Here is a 27,790-nt window from a genome sequence, read left to right as displayed (position 1 = left end):
TTACTGTATTATCATGGGGTCATCATCATCGTAGTGAGAAGGAGTCGGGGCCCTGCGGCTTCCACAGCTGCTGGTGAGGATCGTCAGAGCCGGGCGGGAGGCCTTGGCAGGAGGGGGTCCCATAGAGGAGGAAGAGGAGTGGGAGGAAGAAGAGGGCAGGGGAGCCACGGTGGCCCTGACCTTGCTGTTTGTTCCCAATTGGCGACTCTGGTTTTGTGGATGAATGGAGATAACATATACCCTTTAAATGTAAAAAACATGTCTGTGTACGTTCAAAGTTACTTAGACTGTTTTATTTAAACTTTCAAAAAATTGGTAATGAAACTTCTACTAATGATTCATAATAAAGACAAAAAAGGTAAAAGTGAGAGGAAAGAGAGGAAGAGGACGCCTGTAGGTGGTGGAACAACATGAGAGATAAAGAAATACAGAATAAAAGGAAGACATGAAGTGTGTGTAGACGCAGATACAAACATGAAGTTAAGCGTTACTGCAGTGGATAAGAGTGTGCCAAAGAACAGAACAAAAGCAGAACAGATGAAAGAACTTTGCGCAGCTGTTGTGAACTATTTGCATGTCAGCACAGCCTTATCAATCCAGATGAGTCACACTGCCAACATCTATACACGCTCAGGTCACAGTAAGCCTCAGTTGAAATAACATGAAATGTCAAGATTTTTCAAAGTAAGGTATACGCCATCTGTAACAAGGACCACATAATGAGCACTAAGACAGTGACTCTTTGCATTAAGTTGTGCCACATTTTCTGATCTTTGACTACAATTTTTTTAAATACTCAGTTTAATTAGTATTGATAGAGATTGATCCAATGGAGATTGATTCCTAATGCATTATGCAATAAACGCAAGTTGGTCTAAACCTCTGAGATGAATCTTACGTGATGCATATTCTTTATTATGTTTGGGAAAACATCAGAGGATCAGAAAGTACCACATTATGGTCATGTCAGCTAGTTATATCACTCATTCTGAACACTCTAAAATAAAATAAAACAATGACTCATAGCATTATCTGTTTCAGTTTATAAAACACAGACATTTCTGGACGTAATAAGATAGTCAGATAATTTCCTGTATTAATATTTTAGTTTTCGGGGCCACAGACAACCAGGTTTGGTTTCATAATCAGAAGTGGAGTGCAAGAAAATACTCTGCTTAAGTACATTTGACAGATTTATTTTCATCTTACCTGATATTTCTGGACGACAATTCAGAGTGAATTACTGAGCCTTGTCCTCCACCACATTTATCTGACAGTTTCAGTTAGTCTTCAGGTAACATTTTTACATAAACACACGATAGGTTTATTAAACAAACCGCTGTTAAAGATTAACCACTTCTTCCCATCCTTTTCAACTTGTGAACTCTTTTATAACATCAGTGTTTGGCCCCTTGTCATGTTTTGGAGACCTATGTGTTCAGCAGTTCAACCAGACATATTTTCCAGCCAAATCTCTCACATGGTCTCGGTTAAAAACTGTTCAAATGGTCCAATATTTTATAAAATATTTTACAAAAACAAGAACAAAACAAAACACTTAAAAGACTATGAGTAAGTGTAGCAGAACCATTAATTAGCTCACAACCCCTCAGATTTATCTTATCTATTTTATTTTTATCTACTTACAACACCCTGTTTCTGATGTCTGTCCCAGAGGACACACTGATAAGATTTGCTGTTAAGTGTTGTGGTTTGGAAATGTATTTAAAGATTTGAGTATGATGACTAAATATATCAACATTTATCTTTAGCTGCATGAAAACTATCTTATCATTTTCATCTGGTTTTGCTGAAAAACTTCCCTAAATCAGAGACATTGAACTTTTATATTAGTTGTAAGTTTATGCTTGTGTCTGTGTATTTAAACATTGAGGTTTCTGCATGTATTGAGTGCTACCATCTAGTCTACAAGGAAGAGAGAAAAGAGCAGCAGTTGTATTAAAAAAGTACAAACTCCATGCACGCACCACTAATGAGGTTAATAAAACATTCTTGCTGCTTTGTGTTGTGAAATCTGCTGCCTACTCATGGTATCACTTGGACTAATGTTATAAACGTGCTGATATATATGAGCAGCAGTTAGTGACCTTTGCGCTGACTCTAAGCTGCAGTGTTTACCTGCCGAGGCTGTCTGCTGGCTGTGGTTTTAGAGCCCTCTAGTGGTTGAGACAGGTGCCTTTGGGCAGCAGCTGGTTGCAGCCTGGAATAAAATCAACCATCATCATCATCATCATCATCATCATTCTCAATACTGTACCCTCCTAATTCATCACTTACATCTTTAATGTTATGTTATCACAATCTGTTACATGGATATTATCAACGCAGTCATCAGCAGAATCACTATGCTCTCTATGTTACCTTTTCTTACATCAGTAACTCCTAGATCAATTACTGCTTTAACCTGATTTTCACCTTTACTATAAAGATAGTTCACTGTTGTGAAATTATGATAAAGGGGACACAGGTTATTGTCATATCGTCACATCACCCTCCTGGTGCTAACCTGTATGGGTATCGTGGCTGTGAGAGCAGGCCTCTGTTCCTGAGTTGCTGGTAAAGGTTACTGCTCACAGAGAGAGGGTTGAAAACAAACTCCTCATCCAGTTGGGTGAGACAGGCCTGACAAAGACAGACAACACACACTCATCAACATGTTATCGGTGTACAAAGGTGATTTAGATGATCTAGTTCTGCTTTTGAGTACTGAATACCTCTGTTTTTTGGGGGATTTTTGTGCACACTAATGGTAACCTAACCTGCATGGTTTGCATGGTGTCGGGCTCAGGGTCCTGAGTTGAGATGGGCAGTGAGAAGGGCAACAGCAACTCTCTGGAGACCACAGGCTTCAGGAGCAGGGAAAGAGACGGAGAAGGCTGGAGGACATAGTGTGAATTCATATCTGCAATAACACACGCACAAACATACACATAGGATAATATGAGTCCATATACAGGGACAGATGCATTCACAACATTACTCTCTGTCTGTCTCTCTCAGACACACATGCACACACATAATGGATCCGCACCTCCAGCTGTGGACCTCTGGACTGGCTCCACCTGCAGCAGCAGGAGCAAGTCACGACTCTGAAAGAGAGAAAAACATATCTCACATCAAAAGACTTTACTTATTTTTATTACACAGAGGAATTCTGAGTGCAAAAAGTAACCTGTGTGTTTTCTGTCATTCATTAAATTATTTAAGTTCATAAATGGCATAAATGTTTTAACATAAACAATTGTTTCACCCTTACTGTATACATGAATAGTACCATTTTGTTAAACGTTTGTTTACATCGACACAGACAGACTGTAATATGCAGCTGTACCATCACCAGATAAACTTTCTAAATATTCCAGTGTGAGCTAAACTAACAAAGTCAAATACATTTTTCTTAAGCTGATGCCTTGTTTGTTTCGTTATTGTCTGATTTTTAAAGATGTTACTTTGGTTAAAGGTAAATGTGAACACAGGGACACACCCTGAGTGTGTGGCAGAGAGCGTGGAACAGGTTGTGGTTGGTCTCCATTTCATCCCAATCCAGCTGCCAGCAGGTGGTGGGGCGGATCACCATCGGCAGGCCATACAACACACTCTCACACACCCCATCTGCATGAAGAACCCTGCAAGGCACACACACACACACAACCTTGGTTAGCATGCAAACCAAGACTGAAAGACAGATGTTTGTGCAATTTAAGAAAAAAAATTGTGGCCTCTGTTATGTCACTACTGAAAACTTTGTCCAAATATTCTTCAAGTGAGCAGTGTTGGTATGCAAACCCACTACAGTGAAATCGAGAATGATAACATCCAAGCCAAGGTGAGTGACCGTCCTCTAGCTTCATCCCAGCTATAAATCATTAGTCATCAGTTGGAAAAGCACACACACAGCACAACAACTTTTGGACGGACGGGTATGCAAATACAGCCAAACATAATAACCAGGTGAGAAGAAGAAACGCTTCACCTATATTAGGCCTAAATGTCAGCTTTCTGCCAGCAGAACCATGAAGTACTTCCCTAATATGTGATGCTTTGCATGTGTGTATTTTGGAGGGAATGACATCAGCTTTTAAACAAGAGGGCTATTTAAGCCTGTATAAACCAACTAGTACATAAATTTTACATAATATACAGTGAGATAGACGTTATAAGGCAACAGTACAGCTGCACTGTAAGAATATACAATAAATTCACTATAATCTATATATCAAAACCTACAAACCATATAGGTTAGACAGCTATTGGCTTTATGAGACTGAAATTTCAATAAATGAATTAATGTTTCCGTTGTTGATTTAAAACCAAATGAAACATCTTTTTTCCTATTTTTAGTCTTATCTGCTTGTCCTGTCTTTTATAACTGTCCTCTCCCCATTTACCACTGTTAACCATGTCTCTCTGAGATTCTACTATAATGAGAAGAAAAAAGGTCACAAACAAGTTCAGTTATGGCCTAGAGCTTTTAGGCATTGAGCAATTTTTCTGCCCAACTGTAGTTTTGAATATTTTCCAGAAAAGGGAACAAAGCAGACTCTGATATGACCGGAGAATATTCCACTACTGCGTGCAACCAGAATAAAGCCATTCATAGACAGACAGAATACAAACTATACTGTACACGTATATATCAAAATCCCTGCTTCCAAAAAAAAAAAAAAAAGAATAAATTGGTTCATCTAGTCCTCTCTCAGATATATTTTTGTGGCTTCCATCAGTGATTTCAGGTATTTTGAGATTTGAGGTATTTAGATCCATACAAACTCTCTGCAGGTAGTGTTACATTACAGTGTCACTGTAACTTATTAACAGTGTGAAATTCATGAATATTCATTTACTACGCAACTCATTTTCCCGGCCCAGGGGCTATTCGGTTGTGTATAAACAGATTTATGAAAAAAGAAAAGAACTTATATTTTACCAAATATTAACATGCAGGTCAGTGCAAAGTAATACAAGCCCCCACCCTTGCAGCCTGTTCTCTTACTTGATTGCTTTGAGCCTCTGTGGTGGTGGGCTCTGACTGACTGAGCCCTTAGCGACAGGGATAAAGTCCCGGACACTCTCTGTCTTTACTCCCAGGTTGGGGGTCAGAGGTATGAGTGCTGGGCTTATCAGACGTTCCTGCATGTCACACTTCACACACACTACAGACGTGACACATACCATAAGAAAATATAAACCTTAAGCATTAAAGAACTATGCTTGTTACAATCCTGCTGTTTAATATTTTGTACTAAAGCATCATAGTTTTGCCATCAGATTAAATCCTAACCAATCCATACGAGCAATTTGTGTGGATGTGTGTTTATGTGTGCGTTCCTAACCTGGAATGGGATTGTCCAGGGGGCTGGGCAGTAGCAGGTGGAGGTTCTCTCTGTCTCCTCCCTGCTCTTGAAGCCATGTCTTGAACACCATCTCCATGGCGAAGACGCTGTTTTCCACACGCTGCAGGTCGACCTCTGTCCCCAACATCAGGCACTCTGCAGATGGACAGAGGTGTCAAATCCAGCTGAGATGGATGAAAACTTAAAGAATTTGATGAGTGTCAAATTTAAAATGAATCCACTTGCTAATTGACAGTTTTTGTATTAAAAATCATGATCAACGTTCACATTCAACTTTTCTCCATTAATTTGGATAATATTGTGGATATTATGGCCTTGTTGTTTTAGCACTATAATTATGATGAAGTGTAACATGCTGTTTTCCATTTCAGACCACAGTTGTGTGAGTACACTACTGGGGAAAATTAACTCAAACTATTTTCCTCTTTGGCCACTAGATGGGGGAAACATTCAACATATTTCATAGTATCACCTCATGGACTGAGGACGCTCTGAATTCGTTATCTCAGGCTTCACTGTGACTCTGGATCGCTCACAAACCAAAAGCTGTCTGGATTAGAAGACCTTGCACTGATCTCCTGAAGAGAAAAGTGGGACTGCGTTTTGGATGCAATGCCACTTCCTTTTTTGTGCAGAAATCTGTTGGTATTCGTTTTTTTTTTAGAGATTAATGTAAAACTCTGGCTCATCCTGGTGGGCAGAATGAACTGGGATTGCTCTCCTCTCTGTGCTCACTGATTTCCACTTATCACAGAACAGAAGATGAGACCCTACGGACCGGCCCCACCCTCCTCTCCTGCTCCAACCCCCCATTGTCCATTTAGTACTGCTGACACAAACCTCTTCTCCTTTTTCCCCTGCCTGCTGTTTAATACTTAATGACCCATCAGGAGATAACTAATGAGACTAAAGGGAGAGGAGAGGATCAGGAAGAAGCACTGTGGGAAGTGAGAGAGGGTAGTGATGGAGGAGAGGTTGACAGAAGGAAGGATAAGTCAAAGTAAAAGTAAAGAAGATGGAGGAAGAATAGACAAAGTATTTAAACTCTCCCAGCCAGGAACTTTTTGGGGAGAAAATGAGAAACTTTAAATTCCTTGAATAAAATATGTCATTGCTTCTTTCATGTGTCAGAGGCAGCTACAGTACGGAAGCTATTTTGGGTTCTGTACCAAAGTTTCTAAAAGTGCTTCATCTAGAAATAAGTACTTCATCTGAGGGGATAGAATTATGTTTGCTACTTTTTTGCTGATGGATGTTTGTGGTCTGATCCCTACTGGGTGAAGGCGAGAAGGATGAAGGCAGAGACAGAGAGAGAGAGAAGATTAACAGGGTAACAAAGGATGTACTAATGGCACTTTTGCTTTACAAGTTCTCCTTTTCTAAAAAAAAAAAAAAAAAAAAAAAAAAAAAAAAAAAAGCATACAGTAAAGTCAAGATCCTCCGCTTTCGATTCTGCCACATACGCTCTCACTACTAATATGGATTAAAGAACCAGTGGAAATTTTCTCATACATAGCATGAGCTGTAAAATAACACCAGTATCCCTCCATATATCTGCATTGCTAACTTGCTAAGCTTTCTGCAGAGAAAGGGTGTGAAGGAAAAAAGTAATGAAGAAGGAACATTAGGAAAATGTCACTTAACCCAAGAAAAATGATAGACAAAGACAAAAAAGTAAACGCTGAGGTAAGGGGTCTTATAAAGACATGAACCGTGAAACTTGAGAAAAAGAAGAGCAAGAGAGGACCTATCCTGACCTTTATGGAAATGGTATTGGAGAGAGATAAAAGGAAAATCCTTGATGAAGGGAAAAGAGTGGGAAGCCAATCGATCACCAGCACCTCTGATAATGTCTGTGTGGGGAATAGGAATTCAGAAAGAAGGAAATGAGGATAAGAGAGGGAGTGAGACAGAGTAGAGGGAAGGAGTCATTGAAGATGGTGAATACAGCAAAGAAAGTATAAATTACAGAAAGAGCGATACCAGGAGGAGGACAGCGAGAAATAAGATGAGACAGAGAAGGTGAAGGTCCACACTGTCAGAAGTGATTGTGAATAGACCATGGAGCGTGTGTTTGTGTGTGTGAGCGAGTTGGAGATAATGAAAGAAGGAAATAAAGAGACAGAGCGAGGTGTACTGCAGCATAAATTCAAGAGATCCATCATTTGTATGTGTGTGTGTGTGTGTGTGTGTAGTGTTGTAATGCTTTGCACAGAGCAATACATTTCAGACTGAGCAGGACCGGTGAGAGCGGTTAACCCCGACGTGTGTGATCAGTGAGACAAGGAGCTGAAATAATGATGCTGTCTGTTTTTCTCCAACAGGTTGACCTGTGTTGATGCTGAATGTATTTCCGCTGCTAAATCTCTACCTAGCTCACTAAGTGTGTTTGATATAGGGCCATAAGACTTAGGAGGAAAAAAATCAATTAGGAGAGCAAGTGACCCGTCCCTCTGATTTGCAAGTCTAATTGTGCTCCTGCGTCACATTAGCATATCCTCTGTGTGTGTGTGTGCGCATAGAAGACACACATGCTATCAGGTCCTGTTATATCGTCATCTTTTGCATTTATGCACCAAAAACCACTACTCATTTGTGTCTTTTAGGGCTCAACACATCTATGACTGCTATCCATTGCATCCAGTTACATCCTTTGTCTAATGACAAAGGCACCCAGCCAGTTTCTACACTGCATCTGTTCAGTTAAGACAGTTTGGACTTTAACTGCGTGGACTGAGTTCCTGTTGCTGACTCATCACATCCCTGGAAGCACACATTATATAAAAAAAGATAACTGCTAATGCCCTGTTTGCTCACTTTTAATGTTAGCATCTCTCCCCTGTCTCCAGTTGTCTGATGACCTGAGTGTCTTTCCTGTCCACATTAGTCATTTATGGTTCTCCTTATGAACATCAGGGAGACTAGCTGTTACATTAGTAACACCTAATGGGAATCCAAATAAATAAATAATAAAATGGCTCTGGATGTCATATGAGGTTGATCCATACCTAAGACACAACATCCATATAAATATGAATTATTTGTTTAACACACCTTAGTGGTGCTGTGAGTGCTGCTAAATCTCTGGTACGCTGGAACATATTTGTGATTCACCTCCATACACACAAATAAGCTTAAAACCTTTTGATCAGATAAAAATGTAATGACTTAAAAGTTTTTATAACATGGATCAACTGTACGCTTCATTGAAGTGAGGCAGCAGAGGCACTAAAAATGAACTGAACAAGGTCAGTCATACAGTGTAGCTTGGGATTAGGCAACATGCCTTGTATTCTAATAAATATGAATAGGTTTAATTTTCGCAATTTCAAACTTTTTATTCCTTAAAAACCTGTCAGCTGTAAAGGGAGAAATGTGTTGAATTATGTAAGGCTGACTACAACACCAGAGATATTTTTTGTTTTGAAAGATGGTAACTGGAGTAATATTATATTTATAATTACACTGAATACAAATTACACTGGTGAGATATTAATTCCTTGATTTCTGTAACTCAAGCTTTATGGATATTCTCTCTTTCTTTTATTGCCTATCCCTGGCCCACGGCCATTAGCGGCTCCTTGTACTCTGTGCATTAGGAAGAGTAAATCATCGTCATGACCATCGACCACTGCAGCATTAGCTTTAGTGATGCAGTGAACCAATGCACTACTAGAAGAAGAAGTAGCTCTACAGTCCTGTGTCTGCTCATTCATTTCGATATGGATCAGCTTTACCAGATACAGATAATGGACACTGTGCTCCTCATGAAAGCTTCTGACTATTAGACTCTCTGATTCCACAAAGCTCACGCTGATGGAGATGCACTTTGAAGCTCCAGATTAAATCATCAATAGTTTAGAAATTTTTGCTCCATTTTCGCAAGGCCTGTTCATCTATTTGCATCTTCATTCTTTAATGGAAATGATGGCATTTTGCTAATACCCCTCCAGTGAGGTCAGGACTTAGACAAAAAAAAAAATTAGATAGAGCCAAAAGTAAATCCACATCTCTCTCAGTTGTACTTCAAAACACTCTATACCTAGAGGTTTGTACTGTAGAGTAATTCCAATGTATTACCATCTAGATCTTACCTTTGCTGATTTAGCCAACAGTTATTTTGGATGTGATAATATTTGCTGAATCCCAGCAAATTTTGTTGCCATAAACTAAGACCCCAGCTGCATAATTATCCCACTCAGGTTATGCAGTAGCAATGTAATGAACATTTCCCATAATGTCTTTATTGCTTATGGTTCTATCTTACAAAAGTATTATAGGAAAATGACTCTGAGTTCACCAAGTTTTTTCTGTTTATGTTGCACAACTACAAATATTGCTACTTGGCACCAATGTGTCAATTTCATATGTGACAGGTAATATCACTCTAAGAATCCCTTTGACACAAACTTTACAAAGTGTACATAAACATGAAGGAAGTGTTGATGAATGTCTGCCTGTGGAATTTCCCTCTGACATCCATATGTCACATACAGAGCAACACTGACAGCACACGCTCTGTACTTGTCAGTCAGTGTGGCTTCATGTGCATTAATGATGAATAGCTCATTGATGTAGTTCGAGACAGTGACAAATAGGACATTGATCATCTGGTCTGAAACACAGGCACTCGACACACCAGAGGCTGTGTGACATAATTGCCTTGCAGTCATTTGCGTTAGAGCCCTGTGGTCATGGAGACAATTAAAGAAGACAGACACTTGAAAAGGACAAGAGGATTGGAGGGGACAAGAACAGCATTTTTATCTGTCATCACTGAAGATGAAGAGCAGGGGAAGAGGAAAAAAAGGCACTTGAGAGAAGGTCAAATAAAGCAAGCATCCTTTTATGAAGGTTTTAAGGTACATTTGATTCTGTACATGTACAAAAGTCCCTCAGTTTCCCTGCTTTTAATTTGTGCTGCAAAATATATATATTTTCCATATGGGCAATAAACTAACATTAAAAGAATATAAATATGTAAATATGTTAATAATGAGTAGCAGACTGAGTAAATTAATGCAAATAAATTAGGTCACAGCGATCTGTCCACTAGACAGAGAGAAGAAGAGTGATGGTAAAATATCAACTGGCTGGTTTCAAGCAGAATCTGAAAATAGGAGAAGGTTAGATAGAAGGACTCACAGAATCAGAGAGGACAGAACTGGATGACTTCTTTGAAGCACTTGGAAAAGATGAGAGGACAGAGGATGAGAAGAGCTCTCCTGTCTGTAGCCATGGAGGAACATTCGAAAGGAGAGGATTATGGAGAAGGAGACAGCCATATACAAAGTTTTCTTGCACGTATACTTCTTTGAGAAGTAACAGTAGAGGTTGGTCATTTATCGGAAATATTATTTTGTCTGATCCAGTTGCTTCTTGAAGTCTGACACAATGACGCGTCCTCACTTAAAAATGGGGCCATGAGTACATGCAATTTAAAGATGAAAGAAGACCAGGAAGGTTGATACATGCCAGACCTATAAAAGTGGATGAAGAGAGGAGACGAGCACGAGGCTGAGAGAGCGGTGACATCAAATAACAAACCTCTTGAAAGAAAAGGGAAGAAGGACCTTGTTATCCTTTGGTGGCTTGAAAGTAAAGATGACATATTCCATCTGTGCATGCTCAGATCCAGATAAAGAAGACAGGAAGAGAGACAGAAATAGGCACAATGAGGAGTAAATTAGAAAAAAGGAAATGAAAGGAAAAAAATATGGAAGTAAGAAAGAGTTTATTTGGGGGAGGAGGAGGAAGTGAAAGCAGAAGTGATGAGAGAAAAAAAATACATGTAGGGAGTGATATTAGGAGGACAGGGACCACAAAAAATGATTAAAAATGTTTTTTAGATGCAAAAGTTTCATTTAGGCATGAACTAACCTGACAGGGAATGAAACAGAAGTTAGAAACAGAGGATGATGACGTAACTGTGTGTGCTAAGACAAATCTAGCAGGTGATAACTTTTTGCTATAAAGCAGCAAATAAAAAACATTACAAACACTGCATATTTTTTATATTGTGCTAGGGTATGCAGCTGAATGTCCTAATAATATATTTAAGGACATTTTATATTTTGCCATTCTTGTAGAGGTAGAAATGTCTAGGATAGCTACAGAAGAGAAGCCATGGAGTGAGTTAGGACAGACTTTAACATGAAAAGGTATAAAGGTTTTAAAAGGTTTCAACTCTATTGTCAACTGTGCTTTCAGAGGACAGGACAAAAAAAATCCTCCACTTTGCCTTCAATTTTCCACTACAATACTCTCAGTGTGTCTGACTTTCAGATGTACTACTGCACTCTTGAAACTCCAAACTCTACTCTTTAGAGAGAGAGGATGAGGGTAAAAAGGGGCATGATTGACGGAGCAGGATGGCAGCAGATAGCAGGCAGGTAGACAGAGAATGGAGAAATGAAAGTGGGTGTTTAATAGCTGTAAAGGACTTTGAGCTTTGAGGAGCCCTTTATTTTATACCTTTTCTTTTCAATCCCTTTCTCTTGCTTTAACCATCTATCTGTTGCACTGTGCATCAAAAAAATGAAAAAAAAAGCAAAAAGCAAAAGGGAGGGATCACTGAAACCTCTCTTGCCTGCAAAATATGTATCTGCAAGCTGCAACCACAGGAAACTCCACCCTGTTACGTTGAACCGTGTTTTCCTCCCCTTGTTTACTGACATGAATATGTCTATCGGGTTATACATCACACCTAACAGATTTGTTCTCTGATCATCTGTAAATGGTAAAAGCATAAAACTGAAAAGGTGTGTGTAGAGACAGATTGACAGGATTTGAGGAGGGCGGTATATAATAATTGCGTAAGTGTGTGCATGTGTGCATGATCGCTCAACGTGGGACTAATAGGTTCCATATCCTGGGGTGAAGAGTGATGCCAGGCTCCATCTGTGCAACCACCTGCTGCACTGATAACACCATACAGAGGTGTGAACAGCCTGACCTTGGCATTGTGTGTGTGGCAGAACGGGCTCTGTCAGCACTCTTGATTATCATGTATCTACTTTATCAATCAAATGAAACAATATTTATTGATAAATAATACAGTGGTATTAAAAACAGACTTTTTCTCACTATCTTTTTCCTTGCTAACCCATTTTATTGTGAAATTATCTGTGTGTGTGCCTCCTGTCTGAGGGAACATTTTGCGGTAGCTGTGGTTGGGCATGTGTGCATGTCAGCAAGTCTGGGGTGGAGTTACCTCCAGAGCAACTCAGTGCAGTTTTACTCTTTACACACTAAAGTGAACTGGCTGACTGTGATGGAAAAATATCCTGGATGAAAGAGACAGAGAAAGAGCCTGGGAGGTGTGTGGTTGCAATCGTAGCTGAGGAGGAAATGTCTGGTGGAAAGTTGTTTTTACACAGAGCCAATTACACAGAAACGTAAGAGTGGTGTTTATTAACATCCTATGGGAATTGAGTTCTTACTCAAGTCAGCTGCAAAAGATTATGTATGTTATTTTTACATCATCTTTTCTTGATGTTATCTCTAAATAAGTACCAAAGTGTAGACTCTGTTAGTTTTAAACCCTTGAAGATGGAAGAACAACATAGAGAGAGAGAGCTTATTGTAATGTAATATAAGAAATAAGGCTCACTGTAAGTCCTCGGGATGATGCCTTGGTTTACCCTTATATAATTCTTGGTTGCAGGCCAACGGATTATAATCTTCCTCTCAAGGGACACAGATTTTCAGTCATTATTCTTGTGTCTCAGAATGGATCTGTGGGATGTATGCTGATCAAGCGCAACTGTGCTGGGTGTGGAAACGGCTTAAGTATTCTAAAGGAGGCAAATGAGGAGAAGGAAAACACTTCTAAGCAAAAAGAGCTTTACATATTCAAGGTGCCAGTCACACTGATGAAAAGGAATACAGCACATACTGCAGGCAGTGTAACAGTTAATATGATTACACAATACAGGACACCCACAGTTTTGGCACCCTGTATTGTATGTTCTGTTATGATCAGCTGTAGAGTGTAAATACTGAAAACAGGATGCCATACAGCATTTACTGTGCGCATTTTCATCTTTGTATCAACAAGGCCTTATTTTTGTTTAATAAATGTAACTTCATTTAATGTGGAGATTCCCTGTTTTAAAGATTTTCGCTACATAAAAGGCTTTTCAGAAAACTTAGATACTAATTTCTATGCGGCCTAAAACTTTTTCCATTTGCAGATTTGTATAAAAGTACCACTTTATTTATCTAGCCAGATGAGTTCTTGAAAAATAACAAGGGGTTAAGGCAGAGAGCACAGTAAATCTAGCTTAATACATCATAAATATATGGAAATACAATAAAGATAAAGCAAGGATGAGATAAAAGCAAAAAGGAATTTAGATACTTCACAGAAAGTCTCCAAAGTGCAAGGGAGGAGAGAGGGCTGGAGCCAAAAACATAGCAGACAATTTCTTTTCTTTCTCCTCCTATAAAGAGACACAAGAAATGAGGAAAGGGGAGATGGAGGAGGAGAAGCAAGTAATTAAGTAGCTGGAGAGAGAAGAGAAGAAAAGGGGGATCCCTCTCATCTCCTTGTTGCACTTTGATGAAGCATGGCAGATTCTGTGAAGCAGGGTGTGATTAAAAGTAAAGTAAAAAATTATATGGGAAAATTACAATGTGAAGGACCACACAGACAGATTGGAGAAAATGTAGAAGGGGATGTGGAGTCATGATATATGACATAACAGTACTCAGGCAGGACATACATAGGTAAGAGTGGACAATGACTTAAGAAAATATGGTTGAAAAACATATATGCTGACTGAATTACATGAACACACACACACACACACACCACAGTCTCTTTCCTTTCAGTTTTAACAACAACATTGTAAAAATGACTTGTTTGGACAGACACACTGGGAAAGAAAAGAAAAATCTGGAGAGGAAAACAGTGAGGTAGGACTGTGGACAGTCTAAGAAGCGCGAGACAAGATGATAAAAGGAAGAGGATTAGGGGATATATAATGGGCTATAATCCAAGAGTTGCTGAAGGGGTGTCATTTTGAAAGCCCTATTTGTCCAAGATATGAGTATGTTTTTATATTGGTACTATCAATAGCTCAGAGGCAAAACCAAATTACCTTGTTTAACAGTGATTTTTCTAAACAACCTTCCTCATAAGCAGTCACCCACCCACACCACAGACGCAAGAACGCAAGGTGAAATCCTTCCAACTTGTGCGATTTAGCAAAACTGTAATAACTGCACTGGTAATTTTGTTTAATCTGTCACATTTATTTGAAGAAATGATAAAACTGATGCAACAGTTACATTTAGATGATGCCTCCATGTTTATTTATTCATTTCTGAGCAGATCAATGTCAGAATCCTCACCATGTCCAAATTTACTTATAATCTGAAATTTATTTAGCATTTAACTGTCTGAAGGAAATAACAGTTTGGAGTAACATTAAGATACAGGAATGTAGTTCGGTGGTAACACTGAACAGATTGGAGGAACACCTGGTCACAGAGTCCAGGGCGTGTTTGAGTTTCTTGAGGACCCTTGAACCTCAAACTCAGTGCTAAATAAAAGAGTGAATGAATTATTGATGTGAGATAGATGGGTGGACGGATCAATGATGGGATAATGCACAGCCTCTCCAAGGAACCTCAGAAATGGTTTTGTGACTGGCATTTAAATAGAATAAAGACTGTCACTTGAAACCTGGATTCCCAGGGTAAATTTATGTGGATGGAATGACTGTTTGTCACTTTGAGAAGCATTTGCAAACTAGGTATTTAAATGAAATAAATGTCCTGACAAAGCTGAGAAGTGAGGTGAAAAAGACTAGAACTGTTTGAATGAGTATTTGTCAAAATACGATGATGAACAAACAGACTTTGGCAGTGGTTTGAAAGGGATTTTTGAGATGCATGCGTCACAGTTTCATAATGCCGCACAAACACAAAAATACACACTTATTTGCAGACAGATTTAAATGCTGTGTAGAAAACCAATTTAAATCAAAATATATACACAATAGGACACAAACGGAATGCATTTACTGAAAATACACTTTACATAATACTCAAGGAGGAAATAGAAAAATCAGGAAAATTGCTCTTTTTCTGAACAAGGGCAGCCTTGGGGTTCAATTCAAAAACAGGTGAGAGTCCGACTATGAGCACATATCAGTTATTGTTCATTATTTTTCAGCCACATGCCTCTCTTTTTTTCCTCTGCTTATTCCTCACAACCAAAAGAAACGTGATAGTCATTTGGAAGATCAAGAATGAATATGACAATGATGAAAACCAGGGGATGTAGCTCAGTGGTAGAGTGTGTGCTTCGCATGTATGAGGTCCTGGGTTCAAACCCCAGCATCTCCACTTATAGCACTCATACACAATCTATATAAATTGGGATTGCCAACTGATCCAATAATTTACAAATCATACTAGTGCAGGCAAATGCACTGCGATATTGACAGCAGTCACATATAGATACTTCTATAGCAAGCCGTTTGAGCATAAATTAGATATCCTTGATACAGATGGTCATTTCATAAACTAGTTCAGTCTTTGTCAGAACTAGTTTGACGTTTGGGCAAGAACTATTTGGACAAGAACCCTTACTAGTCACGCTTTCTCAGCAACTAGTGGCATTTCTGTCCAGCTAGTTCCAAGAAAAGCCTTGCTAACAATCTTACTATCAATTAACTAGTGAGGCTAAATAATGCATACTAGTTAACTAGTGAGGTTAAAACCACACTAGTTGTACTAGTGAAAGACATTTTCATGTAACTAGTAAGTTTCAAAATGTTCACTAGTTGAACTAGTGAAAGCCCAAATGCTCACTAGTTAACTAGTAGCACAAAATGCTAATGAGGGGGTGGGTAGGTGGGCATTAAGGCTTTTAATTAGCTTTCTATTCCAAAATTAAAAATACTAACAAATCAGAATGAAGGATTTTGTCATTATCCCAACCACTTCATCTGCATGTTGCGCACTAGTTAACATGCAGGCCTGAGGAACTGCACCTAGTTACCTAGTGAATGCCTGTCACAGCTTACATGTTAAACAGTCAAGGCGTAAATGCTGACAAGTTCACTAGTGAACTAGTGACTGGCATTGATAGTAAGGCTTTTCTTGGAACTAGCTGGACAGAAATGCCACTAGTTGCTGAGAAAGCACGACTAGTAAGGGTTCTTGTTCAACTAGTGCAATCACATGTCCAACTAGTGCAATCAAACGTCGAACTAATTCTAACAAAGACTGAACTAGTATGTGAAATGAACATCTGATATCAAGGATATCTAATTTATGCTGAAACGGCTTGCCATATACTTCAGATAAAAAAAAAAAAGCACTAGTCAACAGATCAGATATGGTTTGTCAGGAATGTAGTGTCTTTGTGGAAATGTCTTTTTCTGATGGTGGAACAACTTGCTAGAAGAGGAATCATTCATATGCAAATTCCCTTCTATGATTCACAGACATTTACACCATTTATAGACTCAGAAATTGGCTTTTTTCAACTACGCTATATTGTGCTTCAAAAGAAAGAATCTGTCTAGTTCTAAAATATGGTAAAGAGGTCTTTGTGTGTAATGACAAACCTATAGCACATAACAAACTGATTACAATATGACAAGTCTGAGTATCAGCAATGGGCAGCGAACTCCTTTTCACACTGAAGTATGGTTGCTACAGTCCCCCAATTGTGTTCTTCTGACCATACTGTACATACTATAGCTATTCTTCAAGCACACAGTACTAGCAGTGTAGTGTTGATGAACACATTAAAAACAATTTAGAAAAAACTAACTTCAGCTAACATTAAAGTGTGATCAATGGACATTGTATTAATCTATTATCTACCACAAAATGTACTAATCACATTTGCAATGCAAGCTTGTGAAGACACAACGAAACCATAAGAGAAACTGACTGCAGCTCATTTCACATGGATTTGTTATCTCTTGAAAGTGGAAATAATGATTTATGAAATACTGATAACATCTACTCCAGTTCAACTGACAAAGATTTCAGTATTTTCAAAGATAATGAACATGAGCTTATAAGCTGATGTTATAAGAAATAAAAATATAAACTAAGAAAACCTTAACATCTTTTTGTATATCTTTTATTTAGTTTATATGGAATCCCATAAAATTTCATTTAATAAAATTTTAATCTTGTACTGCTCTGGTTTGGAAGCATAGGCTTGCAAGGGAGTTTGTCCATTGCTATTAACCATGGGGGGGATGTAGCTCAGTGGTAGAGCGCATGCTTTGCATGTATGAGGTCCTGGGTTCAATCCCCAGCATCTCCATATTTTAAAATGTCCATGCTATGATAAGCAGAAGGGTTTTTGACATACTGTGACCAAGCTCACTCTGAAGTATGCACAAAGGTTCAAATGGATTTTGTGTAAATCAAGGCAATAAGGCAATACAGTGACTACTGATAAAGACTAACACATTAGCGTCATAATCAGAATATTAGATGAGGCAGGCTAGGCATGATTTCCATCATATTTTACGAAAAAACAAAACAATAGAAGCAATAGGATAAAGTGGGCTGGTGATATAACACAAACTTCTGTAAAATTGAGAGAGATCAAATTCCCTGCTAGCTTACTCTATCTTCTCATATATTTTGGGTTTAAGCAGACTTACAGAGCTAGAGAGAGAGAGAGGTCAGCTCAGGGGTCCAGGGGCCCAGGTGTTCACAAGGCAGACAGTCAGAAGGTCGTAATCTATCACTGTAACTGCTCCAGACTGTGTTGGCATGCATGTGTGTTTGTGTACGTGTATAGCAGTCATTATGGGTGTCCTCCAGTGTTCACGATGACTTTGCAAAAATAACACAGCTTACTCCCAACACAGATGCTGCTTTTTAAAACTCATGATTCTGTCTTCAGAGTAAATATAAGTTTTGTTTGATGTGTCTGCATAAATGTGAGCACAGTCTATCTGTGTGGTGCAGAATCAGAACTGATGAATGGAAGCTGCATTGCAGAGTGATGGTTGTGTAAAAGATGACATCAACTGTAATGAGACTTTAAATGATGATTTGGAAATCAAGACTGAATAGAAACTGTTGATTTAGCTTGCAACAGACTGCACATGCACAGTCTAGCTGCAATATGGACACAGGCATACAAGCGCCAGCTCATTGTAATGAATTCATGTCAGACACACATGCAACAGCAGCAGATGGAAGGACTTGGAGAGCAGGACATATTCATATTTCTGTAGTCTGGGAGGAAAGTATTAAACTTGTAAGGCTGCCAGGAACTTCCTTTGGCCTGCAGAATGCATGGTGGATTTTATCCATCCATTGTATTGTCTGCTCTTTCCTTACTGCTACCACATGCCCATTGTCTGTGATTTTCTGTGTTAGTGTTTTCAACCTTCAGCAACAAACAGTAACAGGCTGGAACAAAACTGCATGACCTCTCAGATTATTTGGAATTTCTGGATATATGACAGACATAAAACCAAACTGCATTTACTTGGAAGCAAACTTAAGAACTGCGAACAGAAAAGTGCTGGAAAGTGAGGACAAGCTGTTGTATATGGAGAGAAGTTACATGTATAACATGTATGTTACTTTGTGTGTGTATTATGGAAACCTCTGAATGTTGGCTCATGTGTAGGACAAACTACAGTTTTATACAAGGGCACACTTAAATGAGTTTAAGGTTTGGAGTGTGGGTTTAGGATACATACCTTTAAAAAAAAACGTAGTCACATCACCTATAAAATAGATTTATGCCAAATATTTCCCAAAAGGTTCACTTTTGGTGTCACTTTTATCTCATTTCCCAAGATTGAAGACGTGTCACAAAAAAAATACAGTAGGTCTGGAAATCGAAAGGCTATTTGTGCTAGTGCCAGTACCACAGTCAGCCCCATCCTTTCGTTAGCCTCAATGGATCAATAGACCAGAGGGCCTCTCCCCACTTTTACTTTTATCAGTGCCTGTCACCGTTTGTCTGATCTCCTCTTCTATCTGTCTGATCTTTTTTCTATTTGTTTTCCTCCCTCTTCCAACATATCTTGTGTCTGTATTTTTTTGTCTCTCCATCTGCTTTAATTCTCTGCTCTTGCCTTTGAACAGATGAGAGCTGCCTCCTTCCCTCTAGTACCCTATTCCTTAATTATTCTACTTTATAATGTAAGCTGTAGAGCCAACAGCTGTGAAATGATTGTTAAATTATGGCTTTAAAATTATGGATGTCTCAATCAGGTTTTTAGACCACAATCCTGATCTCAGCCCTTAAAATTTGTGTCTCTGCTGATGTTGAGTGCGATCTGATATTTTGTTTACATTCACAGCAGGTCAAAGGGCTTATTTGGAAACTGACGTGACACAATCTGTTTTTGAAGTGTTGAGCTGCAACATTTCTTCTGCTTTCATCAAAATCTGACCTCAGTTTCATCATGGGAATAATATAAAATAAGGCTCTATTGCACAGTCTGCTGATGTGGGGAAGTCACATCCTTGGGGAATGTTCAATGAAAAAACAAAGAAAGCATTTATGAAGCTCATGTTTTTGTTTGGAACAGTAATCTGTGTTCTGTGTGGCTATTATCTGTCATATCTGTCTACCCTGTGAAAAATGTAGCACAAATACTAGTTTTTTTGCAGAAAATGTAAAGCTGTATATTTGTAGTAAAGCTCATTTGAATGTTTGGAGAAACAGTATTTTGTTTTGTTTTTTCTTTGACATTTTGCCCTAATTTGATAGTAGTATGTCACACCTCTGTGTATTTTCATCATATTTATAATGAATTTAGAGTTGTAAAGACTGTAATTGAATTTCTCAACTATCTAAACAATGCAAATGAATAGTTGTGTGGCTGACTATCTCGAAGGAATTGCTCCAGCCAGTGTGGACACTTGCTGACCCTGTCTCAGTCAAAAACTTGGCAACTGTGAGGAGGAAAACCAAAACCACTGGTGCCATAATCGTTAGTGTCTCCTCTGACTTTGTCTTCCTTCTCTCTGTCTCGCTCTCGCCCTGTGATTTCTGTATCTTCTCCCTGGTGCACAAATGTACTATTGCAGAATAAATTGGGGATTCAAGGATACTGGGTGAGTTTCAACAAAAACAGGATGCTTATCAATGCACTGGCCTTCAGACACTAACACACATGTACTTTTACAAGGACCTTCATTGTGGACCCTGAATGACATAAACTATGTCCCCTAGCTTTAAACATTACAACTACATCTCTAACATCAACAGTTGTTTTAACCATAACTTAACCTGGCACCTTAGCCCACAAAAAGCACGCTGAAGATGTGAGCCATCTTTACTCTGGACAAGAGTTGTGATACCTTTTGTTGTTGTGGGATCAGACAAGTAACAATGATGAGATACAGAGACATAGACAGACAAAAATAGTTATGGCTTATGCTCCAATATTCACTTTGGTACAGAAAAAAGGACACTCCTCCCACTTCCTATAATATACTGCACCCTATGGCCTGAATGACTGACACACCCACACACAGCTAAAAAAAAAAAAAAAAAAAAGTCTGGTGTTAACTGAATGCTGCAATCTCTCCCCCTCACAGAACATTCCCACCAAGCATCCTACACACACGGACATGATTAAGATCCCACAGTGCACCCAGATTCCAGAGTATTCCCAGAATCAACATGGCTTCAAGATTTTTCAGTGTATTAGGACTCATGTAATAGTTACACACCCCTTTTCTAAACCAAAATTACAACGTGCTGTACAAACTGTATTCAGAATGCCTGTCATAGCTGATTTTGCTACAAGGTCTCTCATGGTAAAGATAAACAAAGAGTAGAGACTTAGTTTAGACAGTTAAACTTCTTATCGTTAATGTAAGCATGCTTCAGTTCTTAGTCAGATGAACTCCGAGGTCACTGTAGCTCTTGGATGCTGAGCTGATCCCATTCCTTTCTTTTATTTTAGCTGCTTTTAACAAAAAAAAAAATCTTTTTTTTTTTTTTTTTTGGCTTTACTATGAGAAATGTCACAGACAAATCATTTTCTGGCCCCTTCTTTTCATACAAAACACACTTTGTATTTAAATGAAAAAGTGATAGTCTATCATTTCTATAAAGCTAATAAAACAAAAAAGCTCTGTACTGAATTTGTAAACCACCCAAACTCAATATGAAGATGTTACAGTAGCAACAGTAGCAGCAATGTTTCCTCCACTGTAGAAAGAGTGTTTTTAAATAAAAACCGCCTTATGTGAAACATCAGTGGCCACTAGCATTGACATAATTAAGAGGGTGTATGCCATAGGCCGTATTATGGAGCTCATGTGATGTTTCCAACGCTCTGTGCAACAAACACTTCTGAGAAAACAACATGCTGGAGGAACATGGTGTTCTAGCCCCAGTGGCATCACAGCAGCAAAGCAGGGTGTAGTCCTCACTATCATCACACTGTGGTAACTATATAACCATCTCTTTAAGGCTCCATTCCAGACATTTCTATGTGGAGTGACATTGCTTTTTCATTACGCACTAGCAGGAATAAGCATCACTTATGTTTATCAATAAATACAAAAGATTCTGTGTTAGTATCTACATACTTGGTGGTTCCTGTAGCTTTACTTCTAAGCATGCTGTTTTACAGTGTGACTAAATATATACACAAAAACATGCTCAACCCTTTTTATTCTGATCGCACAGGGACTTACTTTAAATATCCAATAATAACCACACTAAAAAGTGTGTATTTAACCCTCCACATTTTTCTTCTAATGAATATTGTTCACCACCCCACTTTGCATCAAGAACTGCTGATAACACACAGCTAAGAGCAATCAGGTAGTGATTCCTAACCTTAAAATGAAGCAATGTCTTCTTGCAATCTCTTATCACAGGACAGAGCCTGATTGAGAACATGCGTTGTGAGTGGTTCAGCAAGAGGTACTTCTTCAAGGACTTTTTTTTTTCATTTGAAGGATTGTAGAGACCTGAAAAGGTGAAAGTATCCAGGATTTTGCAAGAATAAAAGAGAAAAAGATAAATATATAATAAACCTAATTTTGTGTGAAGTAACATTAAACTAGATACCCATTGCTTTTAACAAAATAAAAGCCTCCTCCACACCCATGTGTTAATTCTTTATGCATGGTGTCAGCTTCAGTTTGGTTTATTTGACAATAAAAAATTAAGAATTGTGTCTCTACTCGTTGCTTGTCACTAGAAAGAGGTCCACTTGATAGCTCTGCTACTGTGTTATATTGATACGTACAAATCAAGAAGCTCTGTTTTTGAAAGACCACACCAAACCAAGATTTCTTACAAGAGATGGGACAAATGCTTAACATATTGCTTTAGATATGATGATATTAAACCAATAAAGGGGATTATAGTTGGGATTTAACTGATATACCTATGTCTGATGAGTTAAAACTCACATTTAAATTTGCATAAGGGAGAAGATACAGAAATCCCATTTTAATGATGGTTAACTATTTCCTTCCTGCATGTTTTTCTTTCATTTCTTGCTCATTTTTTACTTCCCTCCTTTCCAACCCTTCATTTCCATCCAGTCCTCACTCCACTCTCCACTTATTCAAACCACACCACTTGAACCTTCATGTAATTTAAAAAAGGCATATCATTATGTAAATTGGAAAACGTGGATAGTGACAAATTTCCAGAAATTCTGACGTGTCTCAAGTGCATGCATTTGCCGAGATGTGATAAACAGTAAAAAATACAGTGTAATAAATAAAAAATATATAAATGCTACATGAAAGCATAAGGGAAAACAATGTGGAACCTGAGGGAGAGTAAAGTCTGCTCAAGAAATAGATACCAGAGCTCCTTCATAGTGTTTGAGTGTGTGTAAGTGTTCCTGCTTCTTTCTTTAAACACAGTTCATAGCAGTTTATTAACGTTGCATCAATGGTAAATACACTGTGTGTACGTGTGTGTGGCAGCTTGTGATCCAGTCTTGTGTAATAGCAAATGTAGACACAAAAATTTCTTATCTTCTACCTTCAGTCTCAGTAGGTGTGGCTTCAGGTGAGGGAGTGTCCTGGCCCCAGTCTCCAGCACTGTAGATATGTACCACCAGGAGCCGCTTCAGTGACACCAGGTCAGCATCTTTGAGTCCCATCTCCAACTGGCGGACAATACCCTGTCCTGGCTGACTGGTCACCACAGTAACCTGTGAAAATATCAAGAGGAAATGCCAAAAATGTCTCTGCAAAACAAGGAACAAAGAATTCAAAGGACATCAACATGCAATTAAAATATCACATTTTTAGAGTGGATGGATTCAGCTAGAATAGCACAAGATTAGATGCAAACTGCTGATGAAAAAATGAGAAAGGAGGTAAAAATCTTCAAGGCTGTATATTTTACAGTTGCTCTTTGTTAGATACTCTTTGTACTGCACCTGCTGTGGCCCAACTCTCACAGCAAAGATGAAACAGAGAGCAAATCACCCTCCGGACACAAATATGCATGATATTTATGATGTGGTTTCTAAAGTGACTGAGACTCATCCTCTGAAAACTAAGATGTTCATACCAAACTGCACAGCATTCTAGCCAGCATTCTTTAAGCTGGCTTGTGACAGATTGCGCCACCAGCCAAGGCATCCACAGGCCCTACTAACTCTTGGCAAAACAGCATTCTCGATTGAAATAAACTAAAACTGCTGCTTTTCCAGGACCACATTAAGCTACCCCTTTTAATTGGATTAATATTCAGTCACATTGTTATTCCTTCCCACAACTTTCTCCCAAAAGGCCATGTTTGAATTGTTCCAGCTGGCGTCCTCAATGAACAGTGTGTGCTTTAAGACATCATATGTTAAGAGGAATTGGCCACATCACCACAACAAAGCATTCCTTGGACCTGACTGCAATGTGTCTGTTGTACTTTAGGAACAGGACATATAGTAAATTACAGTTGTTAAATTAAATACATGATGTCAATACATTGCTGTCCTCAAGCAAACAGAAAAGTGGCTACTGTATGTTATAATGACAACTCTACAATTACACATGCTGCAAAACAAAGTTTTCATGAAAAAAAAAACACTCAACTTTAGTTGCTCTGTTGCCCTATGATCTGTAATTTTAATGTTTTCTGTAACTAAGCCCCATTATCTCAAAGTTCATGACACCAAGAATGAAAAAAACAGCTGCTAATGCACTGAAAAAAGGTTTTTACTAATCCATTTATTTTCTGATGATTTCTGCAGAACATCTGCATAAAAGAAAAAAAATAAGTACTTAATATATCTGATGATGGAAAGAGATTAAATTAGTTGATTAGTTCTGTGACGTTTACATGCCTAAGGGGGGAAAACAGACTAATGCTAGGCTGATGCTGAGCACCCTACTGAATCACACTAACAGTAGAAAATGATGATCGTAATGAACTTATTGATGGCTTCCTGTTATTTAGCCAAAATTAGAATCTGCTGCACATACACATAAAGCTGGAAATGTAGATATGCATGAAAACATGTATTGTATAAATGGGCAAATGGCGCACACACACATAGACACACTTCCAGATGTAAATACATAAGGCCTTGCTTCTGCTTAGTGTCTCTCTCTGTCCCCTAATAGTGCTATTCATAGCTGCTGCTGTCGGCAACAGTGGATCTTAGTGTAATCATCTGTCCAGAGTTTCCTAATGAACCAGTGCATTTGTTGAATCCTTGTTAACAACCCAGAGGAGACAAGGGGGCACATTGGTCAAATTTAACAAGAAGGCTAGTGACTGGCTCATTTCTCAAGTGGCTCCATCTTTCCAACCAACATTTAATTTTAACAAATGAGATACTGTAATGTCTGCTAATACACATTTCACCTAAACTGTCATTTGCTACCACTAAAAATGTTGCATTTCTCTATTAGGTTTGGAGCCTTGAACTGTATAGTGTATTATCCCTAAACTGGCTTTGAATTACATAACACAAATAGGAATGAACAGTTCTGTTAAATCCACTGCATGCAAATGGTAGCTATGATCCTTTATTGATGTCAACAACCAATCTATTTTCATTCTAATGAAGATATCTGCATTACTCAGTGGAGTTCTGCACAAAACTCAATAAGTAAACTGCTTTAAATATTATGTGAACTCAAAGGATTTGTCACTTAGAAGTGGCAGCTTACTAGCAGGAAGGCAGGAAAACTACTGAAGCTTTTCTGATGTCAGTTTCACAAGGCATTTGCTGATTTGAAATGTACATGAATAGACTGATATAGGATGTGAAGAGTTCTCAGCCAATAAAATGGACTGTTAACAGAAAGTTTTGAAAAACGTGCTAATGAGGTTTCAAATTCAATGTTTTTGCAGCTGCTAAATAGATTGAATTGGACCTGGAGAGTTCATTTAATAGGTATAAGTGGAGCCTCTTCGCTACATTAGCATGAAGTACAAAGCTTGAATATCAAAGTGGATGCATTCATTCTGAGCTTGTCAGCAGTTGAAAACTGACTCCTCTTTCATAATAGATTTGAAGAGAATAAAACAGTCAAATATTTGAAAGACATCACTTCATATTCAATAAAAATGGTCTCTGTTTGCAATGGTTATGCCCAGGCAGATTCACTTTTTCTTGCACTTGGTACCAAAATATATCTGCTGTTCCCACTGTACCTGTAGGGATGGAGCTCAGTGGAAGAGAGCATCTTTTGCATATATGAGGTCAAGGGTTCAATCCCCAGCTTCTACACTGGCAAAGCTAATGATGTTTATAATGGAAACCAGTGCTGTTAAAATATAATATATCATATTACGGAAATATAAAATATATGTCTTCTATCCATACCAAGCATACCTTTCATAAACACTGCCTATGCTGAACCAGCTAAAATGCTGGGATACAAGTGTGGAGTGGGGAAAAGAGAGTTTCTGTAAAAAACGTAACCATATTACGTATGTTAGAAAAGTTGGGAACACTTTCTTTTCTTTTTTTACCTTTAACCATCTCTGTGATCACTCATTCATTTTAATTTACCCAAACACAAAGCACAACAGTTATCATTGGACTGTATTTATGTTTTATGCAGAAGCCTAGCACCTACTCCTTGCCTAGTTAACAGGTATCTGGATATGCAGTGAAATCACAGTTTAACACTTGCTCAGTTCTGTTCAATTATCTATCTTCTGTGGTTTGGTCTGCTGGTGCAGCAGCATTTCAACTGCAGACAGGAAGAGACAGGACAAAGTAATCAAGAGGGCCAGCTCAGGACTGAGAAGCCCCCAGGACAAGTGCAAGTGCTTGGAGACAGGAGGGTATGGGCCAAGCTAACAACACTGCTTGAGAATGAGTCTTACCAAATCCATGAGACTGTGACAGCACTGGGCAGCTCTGTCAGCTCTGTCAGAGACTTCCTCACCTCAAGTTTGTGACAGAATGTTATCATGGGTCCTTCCTTCCTACTGCTGTCAGACTGTACAACCAGCACTGCTGGTAAATATTCACTATATCTTCTCTTATTTTTTCACTATATTTTTATTGTGAATACTATAAATTTTCTTATCCAAATTAGCTAGCTCAGTCTCAACTGAACGTAGCTTAGTGGTAGAGCGCATGCTTTGAAGTCTTTGGTTCAAACATTAGTATCTCTATTTTGTACTATAATTTAGGTTACAATGGCTGAATGACATTTATTATGAGCCATTTTTATTGTTTGAAGCATTATACCAGCCTATGATGGACTTTCACAGGGCCAACCTAGTTAGGTGTATGTCACTTTAAAAGCCCATCAAGATGATTCATGAGTCTGTAGCTCTGTGCTTTTGTTGGTTTATGTACAAATGTATTGTGAGCTGTAGAATGATTACAACAATAAACATGATCTAAATGTGCTCACCTCTACTAATGTGCCGTTGCCTGACTGATTGTTAGCGCTGGTATGTCTGATGTACTGTTTGAACTGCTGCAGGCTGTCCAGTACTGCCTGTCGCAGCAGCTCACCTGCTCTAGCTGCTCCCCTGATACAGCCTTCCCCTGGAATTGACCTCAGTTCCTCCACACAAGAATAAAGCCGGGCCAAGTTACCACGAACTTGCTAAAAATAGAGGGTCAGGAAGAGAAAAAAAAGGATAAAAGAAGAAAAGAAATTGGGTGTCAGAAAACAAGAAAAAGGTAGAGGGGGAATTACTTCACCTTTATCTATCTTACCACAAATGGCAGTAGACATTCCTGCTGCCTGCTGATGGCATATAAGCTAAACAGTGGGATCCTACACGGTCCATCTAGACTACAGGCCAGGGACAAGAAATTATTCAGGGCATCACAGAACATTGTACAGGTCTCTGACCACCACGGTGGCAGTGCATCCACAATCAGGACCCTGGCTGGTTGCCGATGGAACGAGGAGGACCAGAAAACCAAATTCCCAGGGTTGGAGGAACCTGCTGGCCTTTTTCTGTTTTCCATGGACATCTAAAAACAAGA

At 38.7% G+C, this 27,790-nt stretch overlaps 1 protein-coding gene and 2 non-coding genes across 3 annotated transcripts; 2 read left to right on the top strand and 1 right to left on the bottom strand.

Annotated features, from left to right (window-relative positions):
* m1ap (meiosis 1 associated protein) lies at positions 1–27,778 on the bottom strand. The gene is made up of 11 exons (XM_026298700.1): positions 27,515–27,778; positions 27,204–27,401; positions 23,356–23,527; positions 5,355–5,510; positions 5,015–5,174; positions 3,506–3,647; positions 3,026–3,110; positions 2,781–2,923; positions 2,528–2,643; positions 2,140–2,221; positions 1–207 (listed from the first exon to the last, which is right to left on the bottom strand). The coding sequence occupies exons 1-11, from the start codon at positions 27,776–27,778 to the stop codon at positions 1–3; spliced, it is 1,725 nt and encodes a 574-aa protein (XP_026154485.1).
* Positions 15,660–15,731, top strand: trnaa-cgc (transfer RNA alanine (anticodon CGC)). The gene has a single exon. It is a non-coding gene; the product is annotated as a tRNA-Ala (tRNA).
* Positions 17,605–17,676, top strand: trnaa-ugc (transfer RNA alanine (anticodon UGC)). Its single transcript has one exon. It is a non-coding gene; the product is annotated as a tRNA-Ala (tRNA).
* Positions 27,779–27,790: the final 12 nt, after the last annotated feature.

The sequence above is a fragment of the Mastacembelus armatus genome, chromosome 18, assembly GCF_900324485.2.
Source record: "Mastacembelus armatus chromosome 18, fMasArm1.2, whole genome shotgun sequence".
In the NCBI taxonomy this organism is placed as follows: Eukaryota; Metazoa; Chordata; class Actinopteri; order Synbranchiformes; family Mastacembelidae; genus Mastacembelus; species Mastacembelus armatus.
This window is presented reverse-complemented; position numbering and strand designations above follow the sequence as displayed.

What these genes read in the sequence shown, in the direction of transcription:
- m1ap (XM_026298700.1), bottom strand. Translation starts at nt 27,778, where the DNA reads ATGTCCATGGAAAACAGAAAAAGGCCAGCAGGTTCCTCCAACCCTGGG. An exon ending in CCTGGACAATCCCATTCCAG is followed by an intron (nt 5,175 to 5,354) that starts GTTAGGAACGCA and finishes TCACGTCTGTAG; the next exon opens with TGTGTGTGAAGTGTGACATG. An exon ending in ACACCATGCAAACCATGCAG is followed by an intron (nt 2,644 to 2,780) that starts GTTAGGTTACCA and finishes TGTCTTTGTCAG; the next exon opens with GCCTGTCTCACCCAACTGGA.